The following is a 16,241-nucleotide window of genomic DNA, read 5'->3' on the forward strand; positions in this document are numbered from 1 at the left end:
ATAACCTTTCACACCCTGACATCGAGAATCTATCAACCTCTGGTCTCCACCAGCTCTCTGTGATAACAAGTTCCACAGATTCACCATCTTCTGGTGAAAGAAATTCCGCCTCACCTCCATTCTAAGTGGGTACCCCTCTATTCTGAGGCTGTGCAGGTTTAAACTAGAGTTGCAAGGAAGTGGAACGAGAGCGCCGGAGCAGATAGCAGAGTGGTTATGGGGAAAATGTTGTTAAGCTTCATACAATGCCAGGAATCAAAAGACTGAGCATGGTGGGACTAATGTTCTAAGTTGTGTGTATTTCAATGAAAGGAGTATTGTCGGAAAGGCGGGTGAGCTTCAGGCATCGATCAGCAAGTGGAATTATGACGTTGTAGCCATTAGTGAGAGTTGGTTGCAGGAGGGGCAGGACGGGCTGCTAAGTATTCCAGGGTTCTTTTGTTTTAGCTGTGAAGCAGTGGGAGGAATTAAAGGGAAGAGCAGGCATTACTAGTCAAGGAAGATGTCACAGGACAGACTGGAGAAATCTACTAAGGCATTATGGGTGAATCTGAGAAATAAGAAAGGCATGATGGTATCATAGACCACCCAACAATCGACAGGATTTAAGTGGCAAATTTGGAGAGAGATCGCAGACTGTTCCAAGAAACGTAAGGTTGTGATAGTAGGTAATCTTAACTTTTCACACTTTGACTGGGATTCCCATACTGTAAAAAGACTAGATGGGACAGAGTTTGTCAGACATGTTTAGGAATGTCTCCTGGACCAGTCCATAGAGGTCCCAACTAGAGAGAGTGAAATACTAGATCTCAAATTAAGGAATGAGACGGAACAGATTTCAAGATAATTATGGAGAAGAATAGGCCTGGTCCTTGGGTTGAGATTCTAAATTGGAGAAAGGATCTAGCAAGTTTGGATTGGGGCAGGTTATTTTCTGTCAAAGGTGTACTTGGCTGATAGAGTATACAAATGAAGAGCTGATAGAGTATACAAAATGCAAGAGGACATTTGAAAGGAAATCAGACAGGCATGAGGTTGCTCCAGCAGACAAGGTGAAAGAAAATCCCAATGGCTTCGACAGATACATTGAGAGCAAATGACAAAATTGGTCCCCTGCAAGATCAGAGCGGTCACGATGCACGGAGCTGAAAGAAGTTGTGGAGATCTTAAATAGATTTTTTTGTGTGTGTATTTTCTCAGGACAGACACAGAGTCTGTGGAAATGAGACAAAGCAACGGTGAGGTCATGGACCCTATGCAGGTTAGAGGGGAGGAGGTGTTTGCTGTATTGAGACAATTTAGGGTGGACAAACCCCCAGGGCCTCACAAGGTGTTCTCTTGGACCCTGTGGGAGGCAAATGCAGGAATTGCAGGGGACCTGGCAGAGATACTTAAAACATTCTCAGCCATGGTGAGGTGCTGGAGGATTGTTGTTTCGTTATTTAAGAAAGGCTCTAAGAATAAGCCAGGAAATTATAGGGTACTGAGCCTGACATCAGTACTGTATTGGGTAAGTTATTGCAAGGTATTCTTAGGGAACGGTTATACTGTATTAGTATTTGGATAGATGGGGCCTGAATAGGAATAGTCAAAGCAGCTATGTGCCTGGTAGGTCATTTCTAACCAATCTTATAGAGTTTATCGACAAAATTACCATGAAAGTTAACAAGGCAAGGCAGTAGACTTCAGCAGTGTCTTTGACAAGATCTCGCATGCGAGGTTGGTCAAGAATGAAGCATTCAAGATGAGGTAGTAATTTGGATTTGTGGGAGAAGCCAGGGAATGGTCGTAGATGGAAGCCTCTCTGACTGGAAGCCTGTGACTACTGGGATTCTCTCCAGTGACTGTGGTACTGAAAAACTGAATTCTCAAGGAGTGGTAAGTTTTTGTTTCGAAAGATATTGAAAGATTTGGAGCAAAGATGAGAATCTGGGGTTATGATACAAATGACTGATGAGGTCTGGATGCCTGAATGGTCAGCTTCTGCCTCCAGCATTCCCACTCCTGAGCAGACATTTTCACTCATTGTTGGGACGTGTGTCTTGCTGACAAAGCTGCTGTTTAATGTGCATTCCGTGCGGGTATGGTTGTGCTCACTTCCTGGTCTTCTGGAGTTGCATTTCGATAGCACCTTTCATGCTGCTGTCAGGATGTCCCATGATGTGTCACAATTGTCGCAGTGTGGCCACTGATGGACTGTAGAAAGCACAATGGCCAATTTCTGCACAGCCAGCTGGAAAAGTAGCAAAGAGGTTAATGATGGTTCTTTCAGTAGCACCGAGTAGGGGGTAAATGTGGCCCTGGGCACAGGAGATAATTACATATTCAAACCATTGGATCAGGTGGGTCTCCAGAACACTGCATGGAGATGCAGCTTTGCTTTGTGTAAACATGAGGAAATCTGCAGATGCTGGAATTTCAAGCAACACACATAAAAGTTGCTGGGGAACACAGCAGGGCGGGCAGCATCTCTAAGAAGAGGTACAGTTGATGTTTCGGGCTGAGACCCTTCGTTTGTGTACCTGTGTTGTTTGTCTGACTGATCTGCGGCCCACAGTGTTGCCGAGCAGAGGTCCACAATGTAGAGGTAGCCACAGTGATCTATGTCTCGTGTCAGTGGGGATGACAATGTAGACATAGTTGACTGTGAGAGGCCAGGCTTGGGTTCCGCACTGGCTTCAGACACACAGCTGATTTAGCTGTGCCAAAGTTTATATTGGACAGCAGTCTGTCTTGGAAAGTGAAAAACAGAGTTGAATCGCATTGAACAAAGTCATAGACATCTTTACGGTCAGTAAAGCAGTCCATCAAGGAGGCAGTGGGTGGCTGTAGCAACGGGACATGATGCCAGGCTGACAGGGAGAATCTGCTGAGCCTAGCTCCACTCCCATTCTGCCCTGTCGATTACCGTCTCAGGAGCAAGAACCCGTGGCGTGAGCACCTGCGAGGTGATACACGAGCAACGTGCAGGGGCAATCTCCTGCCCCGGCCATGAGACAACCTGGTGGGCAACGTGCAGGGGCTGCCACCTGCCCAGGACACGAGACAGTCTGGTGGGCAACGTGCAGGGGCTGCCACCTGCCCAGGACACGAGACAGTCTGGTGGGCAATGTGCAGGGGCAGTGTCCTGCCCAGGCCACGAGACAACCTGGTGGGCCACCAAGCTACAGCCATAGAAATGTGCACTTTCTCATGATCTGCTGTTACCACTGCATAGACAAGGCCACCTCACCACTAAAGGGGCCAGCACCTTATGTTGGTGCTTTCACCTGTACCAAGATACAGTGAAGAGCTTGTATTTGTGCGCAGATCATTCCATTCAAAATTACTCTGAGGTGGTAAAAGAAAAAGAGAACACGGAATATCATGTTTTGGCTCTGGAGAAAATGCAGTCAGGTAAAGCAAAGTGCAAGGGTCATGACAAGGGGCAAGGGTCATGACAAGGGAGACCGAGAGAACAGGAATTCATTACCAGCATATGAGAGGTCCATTTGAGAATCTGGTTAGGGCAGGAGACAACCTGGCTTTATGCCTGCGGCTACATGTTTAAAAGCCTTTGTATTTGCCCAAGGGGCAAGAGGTCACAGAGCAAACAGATGCAAACTCATTATCCTGAGGATTCAGCAGAACCAGGGCCTGGACTTGGTCACATCTGATAAGAAGTGTGTCTCCAGCCTCAGCTGGCAATTGCTGCTGTTAATCGAGGCTGTGGGGAGGTTAAAGCTAACAGAAAGTGAGAGACCTTTGAATAAAGGTGTTTCACATACAGGCAGAGCACCATCCAACAAGGGCGGGAGCTGCAGCGATTAAAGCCAGGGCTCTCTCAACAACAAAGGAAGGAGGAGAGGTGCCGGGACATCGTGAAGGTACGTCCAGTGCAGCTCTGGTAAAGAGTTCGATGAGAACCATGCTGAGTATAGTGAGCTTGGAGGGGGCAGAGGCTCTGTGCACGGCTAGGTGGCAGAATATTTTGAGAGGGCCATCGATCCCGGGCCTTGTAGATAGTGGCAGAGACTGCAAAATCTGTGTTCAATGTTGAACCTATGCATAAAAAATATTACTTTAAAGCCTTAATAGGAGTATTGTGTTGTGTGAATCACCACACTTTAGGTAACATGTCAAGGCTAGGAGAAGCAAGTTGGGATTGAGAAGAACTGGTCTATGGTGAGGGAGGACTGCAGAAACTGGGCTTATTCTCCATGGAGTGAAAGAGGTTTAGGGGACACCATCTGAGCTGCACAGGATTCAGAGGAGGAAATAGAAATAAACCAGACTCATTCGCAGAAGCTGCACAGACTGAGGCTCAGATTGAAGATGATAGACGAAATTTACAGAGAGGAGATGAGCAAGAATGAAGAGACTGACCTGACTATTCCACAGAGGACCCCTTCTCTGACTCTCACTCTCAACATTTATAGTTGAATTTTACTCAATTGACAATTCAAATTCCTGTTTCCACGGTGGGATTTAGAACTTTTAGAGCTTTAATCCAGTTTCCGGGTGACCTGTGGTGTAATTCAACCTCCATGGTGCCATTTCCAGCAAAATATTTACAGCTTAATTTCCTGTTAGGACCTTGTAAAACTTTGGAATGGACAGATTTGGGCTGAGAACACACATACACCGGCCATAGTCCTGTCCTGAGAAAGATGTCCACCTGCAGCCTCATTCTCCTACCTCCTGTACTGAAGAAACAGACAGTAGACTTCTAACAATTAGCCTAGACCTATGTATCAGCCTTCAGCACCTCTGCATTCACTGACCACGTATCATAGTCAAGTCTGGGTAAACGTCTCTAATCCAAAAAAACAACCCAATCCAAATATAGAATTCCAATATCCCAAACCACATCCCAGTCTAAGGATTTGTGATCCAAACATAACATTTAAATAAGAAAAAGACTTGTTCTAGGAGTTAAATGTTCTCAGTTGCTCAGTTACTAATCCTCAGTTTACTAAACATAGCCTCTGAACAGAAGCCTGACTCCCTTTGTTCACAGTCACAGAAACCTGTTTGGCAGAACGTTTTGCTGTGGAAGATTTTCAATCTCGCCAATGAAACTCCATGATTGTAAATATTGACACACCCATTACGAAGTATAATTCCTCTGTGTGTGTGTGTGTGTGTGTGAGAGTGTATGTGTGAGTGTGTGTGTGTAAGTCCTTTGGATAAACAGGCAGGAAGCCTGCAGAAAACCAGATATGGAATGAATTGTCCTTGTTGGGTGATGCAGGGAGGAGCTGCCTGAAAGGAACTATGGACTGCTGCAGCACAGCATCAGGTTTCTGACCAAGAGATGCAAGCGGCTCAGTCTTTGCAGCTAAACTAGGAGTCTGCAGGTTTCATTCTCCAATGTCCAACTGGAACCCACATCAGGTCAAGTCTTACTTACAGAGTAAAGAGAAAAAATCTTTGTGTTTTCCCTCTTCAGTTATTTCTTCGAAAGTGCCTTGTTTAATTTGTCGTATTCTCTATTATGTATTTACTAAACTGAATCTCTTGAAGGAAATCCATTAGTCATTTACAATCTAGTACTTAAATGAGATCTAGATCAGGTATCTCCATTCAACTACTTTACAAGATGGAAGGGTTAGGAATTTGATATGCGAACTTACAGATTGGTTTTGATGCACAGCTAAAAATATTCCAGTTAATAGACACAGCTCTCTAGTGGAGCCCTCAATGGTGTTACCAATGTTGCTGGTCTTATCATCTACCAAAGGGTTCTGAAAGAGACAGTGGTAGAGATTGTGGAGGCATGAGTAATGATCTTTCAAAAATCATTGGACCCTGGCATGGTGCCAGCGGACTGGAAAATTGCAAAAGTCACTCCACTCTTTAAGAAAGGAGGGAGGCAGCAGAAAGGAAGAGATAGACCAGTTAACCTGATCTCAGTGGTTGGGAGGATTGTTAAGGATGAGATTATGGAGTACTTGGTGACACAGGGCAAGATAGGACAAAGTCAGCATGGTTTCCTTAAGGGAAACTCTTGACTGACGAACCTGTAGGAATTCTTTGAGATTACAAGTAGGATTGAAAAAAGGGAAGCAGTGGATGTTGTATATTCGGACTTACAGAAGGCATTTGACGAGGTGCCACACATGAGGTTGCTTACCAAGTTAAGAGGCCATGGTATTACAGGAAAGTTACTAACATGGTTAGAGTATTGGCTGACTGGTAGGAGGCAGTGAGTGGGAATAAAAGGATCCTTTTCTGGTTGATTGCCAGTGACCAGTGGTGTTCTGCAGGGGTTGGTGTGGGAACTGCTTCTTTTAATGCTGTATATAAATGATTTAGATGATGGAACATGTGGCTTCATTGCCAAGCTTGCAGATGATACGAAGATTGGTGGAGGGGCAGGTAGTGTTGAGGAAACAGGTAGGATGCAGAAGGACTCAGACAGATTAGGAGAATGGGCAAGAAAGTAGCAAATAAAATACAATGTTGGAAAATGCATGGTCATACTCTTTGGTAGTAGAAATAAATGTGCAGACTATTTTCTAAATAGGGAGGAAATACAAAAATCTGAAATGCAGAAGGACTTGGGAGTCCCCATGCTGAACAACCTTAAGGTCAACTTGCAGGTAGAGTCTGTGGTGAGGAAGGCAAATGCCATGTTAGTATTCATTTCATCAGGTCTAGAATACAAGAGCAAGGATGTGATGCTGAGGCTCTCCTCTATAAGGCACATGTGAGGCCTCACCTGAACAATTTTGGGCCCTTCATCTTAGAACAGATGTGCTGGCATTGGAGAGAGTTTAGAGGAAGTTTGCAAGGATAATTCTGGGAATAAAAGGGCTATCAATTGAGTTAATAAATTTCACATCACATGCCGGTGATAATAAATCTGATTCTGACCATTATAGGCTCTGGGCCTATACTCACTGGAATTTAGAAGGATTGGGGGTGGGGGGGGAATCTCATTGAAACCTTTTGAATATTGAAAGGCCTAGGCAGAGTAGATGTAAAAATGATGTTTCCCATGATAGGGGAGTCTAGGACAAGAGGGCACAACCTCAGGATAGAGGGGCACTCACAATGCGCTGGAGGAACTCAGCAGGTCAGTCAGCATCGGTTGAAAAGATTAGTCGACGTTTCGGGCGGAAACCCTTCGTCAGGACTGAAGGAAGAACTTTGGGGAGGGTTTGAAGAATGCTGGTAGTTGAAAAAAACAGTAATTTGAAAGACAAAGGGGTGGGGGAGGGGAAGCAGGGAGGTGATTGGCAGGAGAACAATGCGAAGTAGTAGAAGGAGGCGGAACTATGAGGGAGGTGATGTGAAATAGGGATAGAGGAAGGGAGGGGGAGGGAATTACCGGAAGTTGGAGAATTCTATGTTCATACCAAGGGGCTGGAGACTACCTAGTCGGTATATGAGGTGTTGCTCCTCCAACCTGAGTTTAGCCTCATCATGGCAGTAGAGGAGGCCATGTATGGACATATCTGAATGGGAATGGGAAGCAGAGTTGAAGTGGGTGGCTACCGGGAGATCCTGTCTGTTGTGGCAGACGGAGTGGAGCTTCCCGGTGCGGCCTCCTCTACATCGGTGAAAGCCGACGCAGATCGGGGGACCGCTTCGTCGAGCACCTCCGCTCCGTCCCCACAACAGACAGGATCTCCCGGCTCCTTCTACTACTTCGCATTGTTCTCCTCCAATCACCTTCCTGCTTCAACTACCAGCATTCTTCAAACCCTCCCCAAAGTTCTTCCTTCAGTCCTGACGAAGGGTTTCGGCCCGAAACGTCGACTAATCTTTTCAACTGATGCTGACTGACCTGCTGAGTTCCTCCAGCGCATTGTGAGTGTTCCTTTGACAACAGCATCTGCAGATTATTTTGTGTTTAGGATAGAGGGGCATCCATTTAAAACAAAGATGTGGAGACATTTCTTTTGCTAGATAGTGGTGAATGTGTGGAATTTGTCACCACAAGGCAGCTGTGGAGGCCAGGTCATTGGGTGTAATATGACTGGGAATTAATATGATTAATATGATTGGACATAGCACCAAAGCTTACGGGGAGACGGCTGGGGAGTGGGGCTGAGGAAGGGATAAAAGGATCAGCCAAAATTGAATGGCAGAGCAGACTTGATGGGTCAAATGGCTTAATTCTGCTCTTATGTCTCAGCGTCTTAGGATAGCATTAAGGACGAATCAAAATCTGAGAGAGGGTTAAGATAGCTGATGAGACAATCTGTTAGATCCTGATCAGCTTTTTCTCTGAGTGGCTCTATTGACCCCGGGCTGAGGCTACGCTCACCAGGGTTGTTCAGAGAAAAGGCACCAGTTTGTGTTCGACAACTAGAGGCCTGTGACAAGTGTCAGTCCCATTACAGGCAAGCAATAAACTGGCCTTGGATGAGGCTCAGGGAAGAGCCTCAGGAAATTACTTAGGATATAGAGGAAACCTGGCTGAGGACTGTACTGCATGGACTGCATGTTGTGTCAATTTCAGCAATTATTGTTATGACACCACCTTCTCCCCATCCAATTCTCCTGACCATTCCAAAGACCTTTTTGGCTGAAAGTGATCTGCCAGCTGGTTTGCTGTCAGGACCTTGATCAAAGCGCAAGGTTACAAGGGGAAATAGTTTATCAAAAGCAAGCTAATTTAAGAAAAAAATGAAGGTAGCTAAATCTAATATCAAGTTGTCAGCTGGCTAAAGAAATAAAGGAAATCTTGTAGATGAGAATGAATGAGGGGGTGATGTACAGTGGAAGTGAATGAAGGGCCATTTGTGGAGCCAGTATCTGTACTGTGTGCACTGCGTGCTGATCAGCACTCTTTGTAGAGTATGTAGGTGATTGCAGGAAGCTGCTGACGGAAACTCATTTCAATCTTACTGCTGTTTACTTCCCTTTCCGTTCCTACTTGTTGAGCAATTTGGAAAATTCTGAAAACCTTTTGGATAAGTAGCAGAATCGGCTTCACTGAGAGGGAGCAGTTAGAGCAGGAACTGCCCACCTTATCTCCAAGCTCCAAAAACAAGCCACCTGCTTGTGTGACAGAGCAAGGTGGTGCCTTTCTGTTCCTGTTGGAAGGGGGCAGGATAAAGAGAGCAACACTTCACAATTAACCCTTGCTGTTCCTCTCCTGGGAGAGTGCTGGGAACATCAGCAGGTTCTTCAGCACTTCAAACATGCTCTTGTCAGTAAGTTTCTGGCTAATTGGAGACCTACCCTGCTCTCCTAACCTTACTCCATTCAAGATCGTTTAATGTCATTTCCCTACACAAGTGTAAAGCAAAACAAAATAATTGTTACTCTGGACCTGATGAAGCACAATAATATAAAGAACACAATAATAAAAAAACACAAAAATATAATTACGTGATAGCTTATACATAGATTGCCGATGCAGTGACACTAGCAACATGAGTGTCTGTACATAAGGTGACTCTGAGAGGAAATGGTAAAGGTGCTGGGGAGTGGAGGGTGGACTAGTGAGTGGGGGTGTTCATCATTCTCACTGCTTGGGGAAAGGTAACTGTTCCTGTGTCTGCTGGTCCTGGCTTGGACGCTATGTAATCTCCTCCCTGATGGGAGTGGACAACCAGTCTATGAACTCGGTGCGTGATACTACGGTCCCTTCCTGGTACCTTTCTGTATTTATATCCTTGATGGTGGTTTGGCTGGTGCAGGTGTCAGTACGTTGGGCTGTTGCAGAGCCTTCCTGTCCGTCGTGCAGTTTCTGTACCATGCAGTGATGCGGCATGTTAGGATGCTCTCTCCTGTGCATCTGCAGAATCATTTGAGTATTCTGTGCTCTCTCCAGGTGCAATACATCCTAAATTCAGAGTGGGGTGTTTCTTAGGATTGCCAGAGTTTCAGGTGTGGAGTTTCTGCATCTGCAGTAAGCTTCAGTTCCCTTGTACTCTACTCTTGCACCCTATCCTTGCACCCTATCCTTGCACTTTACTCTCGCCAGTGGATCAGCTGGTATTCCACCAGCCTGCCTGATTGCAGGAGCAGGAGGAGGCCATTTGATCAAGATCATGCCTACTCCTCCTCCTCGGTGCCATCCACTGTCCACATATCCGTTGATTCCTGTAATGCTCAGAAGCCCACCTCTCTTTCTTGAACAAACTCAATGATTGAACCTCCATAGGCCTTTGAGTAGAGACACGCTCTGGGAGAAGAGATGTCTCCTCACCTCAGTGCTAAATAGCCTGTTCAGAGACTGTGACCCCGTGGTTCTGGACTTCTCATTCGGCACATCGAGCCCCGTAAGAATTTTGTAAGTCTCAATGAGATCTCTTCTCATTCTTCAAAATTCTACTGAATACAGGCCTCGTCTGTGGTCAACTGTTCCCAAACAGCAAACCTATTATCCTTTGAACCAGCCCATGAATATCCACTGGATTCCATCCATAGCAAGTCAATCCCCTTTTGTTGAGTGGAAACTGTCCATGTTACTCCAGGTACCAGCTCAGCAAGGCCCTGTGTAACTATAACAAGCTATACTCAGATCCTCTTATAATAAAGGTCCAATCGCTTGCAGAGCCATCTTGTTGGTTTTCAGTGAACTTGTGTACAAGTGTACCCAACTCCTTTTGAATACAACATTAACTAATCTGTCATCATTTTAAAAAACACTTCTGTTTTGTTGGCCAACATAGCGAACCCCACATTCTGTCTTCCATGTTCTTGCACACTCATGTGGCTTATGTATAGCTGTCCTTGAGATCTCCTACAGCAACATGGTAGGATTATCAGATCGCTAATATGTCTGCCTGTTCTTATCCTTAAGGCAGCTAATGCTAGAGCATCTTTTGTGACGCCTGTGGAACGAATGTAAGCACATCCCCTTCTGCTCTACAGACCTTGGGGAACTCTCCAAAGCAAAAAGCTGGGCTTGCCAGGCTTAGCTTCACCTCTCAGCTTTCCTCCTGCATGTCCACCTCCAGTGACTGCAGCAGAAGTACACTTCCTGGGGTTGGTCCATTCTCTCTGAATCTATCTCACCTTTAGGGTGAAGTTTATTCTGGTGTTCACCTTGGTTCCTCTCCAGCAGTGCCTCAAGGAATCAACAAGAGTTGTCATGGTTGCCTAAGCTTCAACTTTGCTACAACTCACCTGATTCTTGAGATTTGCTGACCCCCTGCCTGAGGCACTGGGCAGTCTGTGCTGGAAAATTGGCACTGATGTTGTCCATATTTTCTACTGTTTCTGACAACAAGTTCACATATATCAGGGCAGTCAAAATGACCCGATATTCCTTCTTTGCTTTTTGCTGGTGTTTGAAATATCATTTTCTAGGATTGCTGTTTAATTATATAAACATATAACCATATAACAATTACAGCAGGGAAACAGGCCATCTCAGCCCTTCTAGTCCATGCCGAACTCTTACTCTCACTTAGTCCCACCGACCTGCACTCAGCCAATAACCCTCCATTCCTTTCCTGTCCATATATCTATCCAACATAACCTTAAATGACAACATCGAACCTGCCTCAACCACTTCTGCTGGAAGCTCGTTCCACACAGCTATCACTCTGTGAGTAAAGAAGTTCCTCCTCATGTTACCCCTAAACTTTTGCCCTTTAACTCTCAACTCATGTCCTCTTGTTTGAATCTCCCCCATTCTCAATGGAAAAAGCCTATCCACGTCAACTCTATCAATCCCCCTCATAATTTTAAACACCTCTATCAAGTCCCCACTCAATCTTCTACGCTCCAAAGAATAAAGACACAACTTGTTCAAGCTTTCTCTGTAACTTAGGTGATGAAACCCAGGTAACATTCTAGTTAAATCTTCTCTGTACTTTCTCTATTTTGTTGACATCTTTCCTATAATTCAGTGACCAAAACTGTACACAATACTCCAAATTTGGCCTTACCAATGCCTTGTACAATTTCAACATTACATCCCAACTCCTATACTCAATGCTCTGATTATAAAGGCCAGCATACCAAAAGCTTTCTTCACCACCCTATCCACATGAGATTCCACCTTCAGGGAACTATGCACCATTATTCCTAGATCCCTCTGTCCTACTGCATTCTTCAATGCCCTACCATTTACCATATATGTCCTATTTTGATTAGTCCTACCAAAATGTAGCACCTCACATTTATCAGCATTAAACTCCATCTGCCATCTTTCAGCCCACTCTTCTAACTGGACTAAATCTCTCTACAAGCTTTGAAAACCTACTTCATTATCCACAACTCCACCTATCTTAATATCATCTGCATACTTACTAATCCAATTTACCACCCCATCATCCAGATCATTAATGTATATGACAAACAACATTGGACCCAGTACAGATCCCTGAGGCACACCACTACACACCGTCCTCCAATCTGACAAACAGTTATCCACCACTACTCTCTGACGTCTCCCATCCAGCCATTGCTGAATCCATTTTACTACTTCAATATTAATACCTAACGATTGAACCTTCCGAACCAACCTTCCATATGGAACCTTGTCAAAGGCCTTACTGAAGTCCATATAGACAACATCTACCGCTTTACCCTCGTCAACTTTCCCTGTAACCTCTTCAAAAAATACAATAAGATTTGTCAAACATGACCTTCTGCGCACAAATCCATGTTGACTGTTCCTAATCAGACCCTGTCTATCCAGATAACTATATATACCATCTCTAAGAATACTTTCCATCAATTTACCCACCAATGGCCTCAAATTCACAGGCCGATAATTGCTAGGTTTACTCTTAGAACCCTTTTTAAACAATGGAACAATATGAGCAGTACGCCAATCCTCTGGCACCATCCCCGTTTCCAATGATATTTGAAATATTTCTGTCAGAGCCCCTGCTATTTCCACACTAACTTCCCTCAAGGTCCTAGGGAATATCCTGTCAGGACCCGGAGACTTATCCACTTTTATATTCCTTAAAAGCACCAATACTTCCTCTTCTTTAATCATCATAGTTCCCATACCTTCCCTACCTGTTTCCCTTACCTTACACAATTCAATATCCTTCTCCTTAGTGAATACCGAAGAAAAGAAATTGTTCAGAGTCTCCCCCCATCTCTTTTGGCTCCACACATAACAGTCCACTCTGATTCTCTAAGGGACCAATTTTACCCCTCACTATCTTTTTGCTATTAATATAGCTGTAGAAACCCTTTGGATTTATTTTCACCTTACTTGACAAAGCAACCTCATATGTTTTAGCTTTTCTAATTTCTTTCTTAAGATTCTTTTTACATTCTTTATATTCCTCGAGCACCTCATTTACTCCATGCTGCCTATATTTATTGTAGATATCTCTCTTTTTCCAAACCAAGTTTCCAATATCCCTTGAAAACCATGGCTCTCTCAAACTTTTAACCTTTCCTTTCAACCTAACAGGAACATGAATGATCTTACCTGTGACTGCATTTCTCCTGTTGAGCCACTGTGGACAATCACCGATCTGCAACTCCACGGAGTGCACTGGCTTCCCTTCACACCTCAAATATAAAGCTGACAGGAACACAGCACGTGGAAAGCCACTGTTCCAGAGCAGAATAAGACCAAAGCATGTCTCTGTACACAACTTCAGCCCAATTCACCACTGCCTGATTTCTGTTCATTATTATTTGAAGCTCTATATCCATTGCTTCTCTGAGGCAGCAGAAATTTGAAGGATCTGCTTTCTTTTCAGTTCTTCAGTTCTCCTCATTGAAGTTTGCAGATGATACCACCCTAGTGGGCAATATCTCAAATAATGATGAGTCAGAGTACAGGAAGGAGACAGAGACTCCAGTGAACATGTTGACATGACAACAAACTTTTCTTCAAAGGAGCTGGTCATTGGCTTCAGGGAGGCGGTGGGTGGGTGGGGGGTAGAAATGGCTGGTGCAAAGTGTGCATGTTCCCATCCACATCAACAAAAGGACTGAGAGCTACAAATTCCTAGCAGTGAACAAGAAAATCTAGTCAAGAAGTAAAGAAAAGCTTACAAAAGGTTCAACAAACTAGGTAATGATAGAGATCAAGAAAATTATAAGGCTAGCAGGAAGGAGCTTAAGAATGAAATCAGGAGAGCCAGAAGGGGCCATGAGAAGGCCTTGGTGAGCAGGATTAAGGAAAACTCCGAGGCATTCTATAAGCATGTAAAGAGCAAGGGGATAAGGTGTGACAGAATAGCGCCAACCAAGTGTGACAGTGGAAAAGTGTGTGTAGAACTGGAGAAAAAACTACCTCTCTCAGTCAGAAGCGACACAATTGGCAATTGCCTCTGATCTGGGGCAACATTTACGTGCTGGGTGGCACCTAATTAATTAACTTGTTTATTTCGGCTTTTTTTCTTAACGATGTGCTGGGTGCGTTCCGGCCACCGCTGTACCGCTGCATTCTTCGTGGCCCGGTGGTTGGGGACCACTGCGTATCTAATTTAATTGGTCACTTTGATGCAGCACAAGCCACGCTGAAAATGCAGTTCATGGTGGGGGTGCTACACACATGCGCACTGGGCAGAAAGAACGGAACTAAAATCCCACAACCAGAAACAATCTCTCTTTACAAACAGCTTTGTAGCAAAAGTATTGCTATATTACCATTATCCTAATTAGTATTACTTATTTTTATAATGCTCACATTACAACAGTATTTGTGTATTTATTTTTGATTTTTTTCGGGATCTACTGGGAAAGTCTCAAAGATCGACCGGTGGATCGCAATCAACGGGTTGGTGACCCCTGGCCTACAATGTAATAAGGGACTGCTTTATGTTTTAGTAACACGTCGCTGAATGCGCTATTAGGCGCATATTGAGCATACGCTATTAGGCGCGTATTGATCTGTAAGTGTGTGCCGAGTGCGGTTTCTGCCAGTAAAGAACCATGAAATTTGGCTCCAGGCTCCAGCATTTTTATTAATAGCATTGTTGTGTCACCAGGCCACATACACAACAAATTGGTGTCAAGGTTAATGAACCTACATCGTATCGGAATGCCGTGTTTTAATTGATAATGACACTCGGAAGAAGAGCGCAAGGAACGAGCCAAGGAGCGGGAGGAGGAGGCAGAGCGAGGCCGCGAGTCTGAAAGGAAGCGGGAGCACATCCGGGGTCGGGAACATCGGGAGACCAAAAGACACAGTCGGAGCCGCAGCACATCCAGCCGAGACCACAGCCGGCGCTGACCCCCAGGGGCTGAGAGTCTGCCTGCCCCAGAAGGGAGATAAAAAGGAGCGACACACACATCTAGATGGAGTGCGCTCATGACGCTAGCTAAAAAGGGCATGTGAGTCAAAAAGAAAATGGGGGCTAAATTAACATAACAAAGATGGCGATGATTGGAACCATTACAGCATTTGATAGTGGCATTGAAAACTGGGCAACTAAAATTGAGAGGGTGGAGTTATATTGTGAGGCTAATGGTGTTAATGATGAAAAGAAAGCCGGTGTCTTACTCAGTATTATGGGAGTAAAAACTTACGAGCTGCTACGGAGCTTGTTAACCCCTGAAAAGCAGCTGACAAAACGTTCAAGCAAATAGTAGACATTCTCCAACAGCATTTAATCCCCAAACCACTGGTCATTGCTGAAAGATTTAAATTTCACAAATGGAATCGGAGCAAAAATGAAAGCATAACAACACACATCAAAGTTGCTGGTGCACGCAGCAGGCCAGGCAGCATCTCTAGGAAGAGGTACAGTTGACGTTTCAGGCCGAGACCCTTCGTCAGGAACGTCTGAAACGTCGACTGTACCTCTTCCTAGAGATGCTGCCTGGCCTGCTGCATTCACCAGCAACTTTGATGTGTGATGTTGAATTTCCAGCATCTGCAGAATTCCTCGTGTTTGCGTTTTTAAAAATGAAAGCATTTCTGAATATTGTGCTGAATTGCACAAATTATCAGAACATTGTCAATTTGGAGCTGGTCTATCAGATGCATTGAGGGACGGGTTAGTGTGTGGCATGTACTGTAAAACCACACAGAAGAAGCTTCTGTGTGAAAGAGACCTTACATTGGAGAAGGTGCTGAACATTGCAGTATCAACGGAAACAGCGGCACGGAGTGCTTCAGAGATACAACAAAAATCTCTGGAGTGTGCTACGAATAAAATGTCACTGAACAGAAATGAAGGAAAGAAATGTTACTGTTGTGGGAACATGTCACATGACCCTGATGACTGTTGGTTTAAATACAAAGAATGCAGAAACTGTGGAAAACTGGACCACACTGGCAGAGTATGCAAAGCTAGTCAACAGCAGAAAAAGGACAAAATACAGAGAAACAAACCCCAGAAAGGAAAACACAACAATGTACACAA

General features: G+C 44.6%; 2 protein-coding genes across 2 annotated transcripts in view; both read left to right on the top strand.

The window, feature by feature from the left end:
- LOC140187433 (medium-chain acyl-CoA ligase ACSF2, mitochondrial-like) overlaps positions 1 to 16,241 on the top strand; it is a 174,413-nt gene that overhangs the window by 86,083 nt on the left and 72,089 nt on the right. The window lies entirely within an intron of this gene.
- Positions 1 to 16,241, top strand: part of LOC140187321 (sin3 histone deacetylase corepressor complex component SDS3-like) — a 28,431-nt gene that overhangs the window by 10,805 nt on the left and 1,385 nt on the right. The window contains exon 4 of the mRNA XM_072242498.1: positions 3,770 to 3,866. Within this exon, the coding sequence (XP_072098599.1) occupies positions 3,770 to 3,866 (97 nt within the window). The remainder of the gene's footprint in view (positions 1 to 3,769; positions 3,867 to 16,241) is intronic.

The sequence above is a fragment of the Mobula birostris genome, chromosome 24 (assembly GCF_030028105.1).
Source record: "Mobula birostris isolate sMobBir1 chromosome 24, sMobBir1.hap1, whole genome shotgun sequence".
Classification (NCBI taxonomy): Eukaryota; Metazoa; Chordata; class Chondrichthyes; order Myliobatiformes; family Myliobatidae; genus Mobula; species Mobula birostris.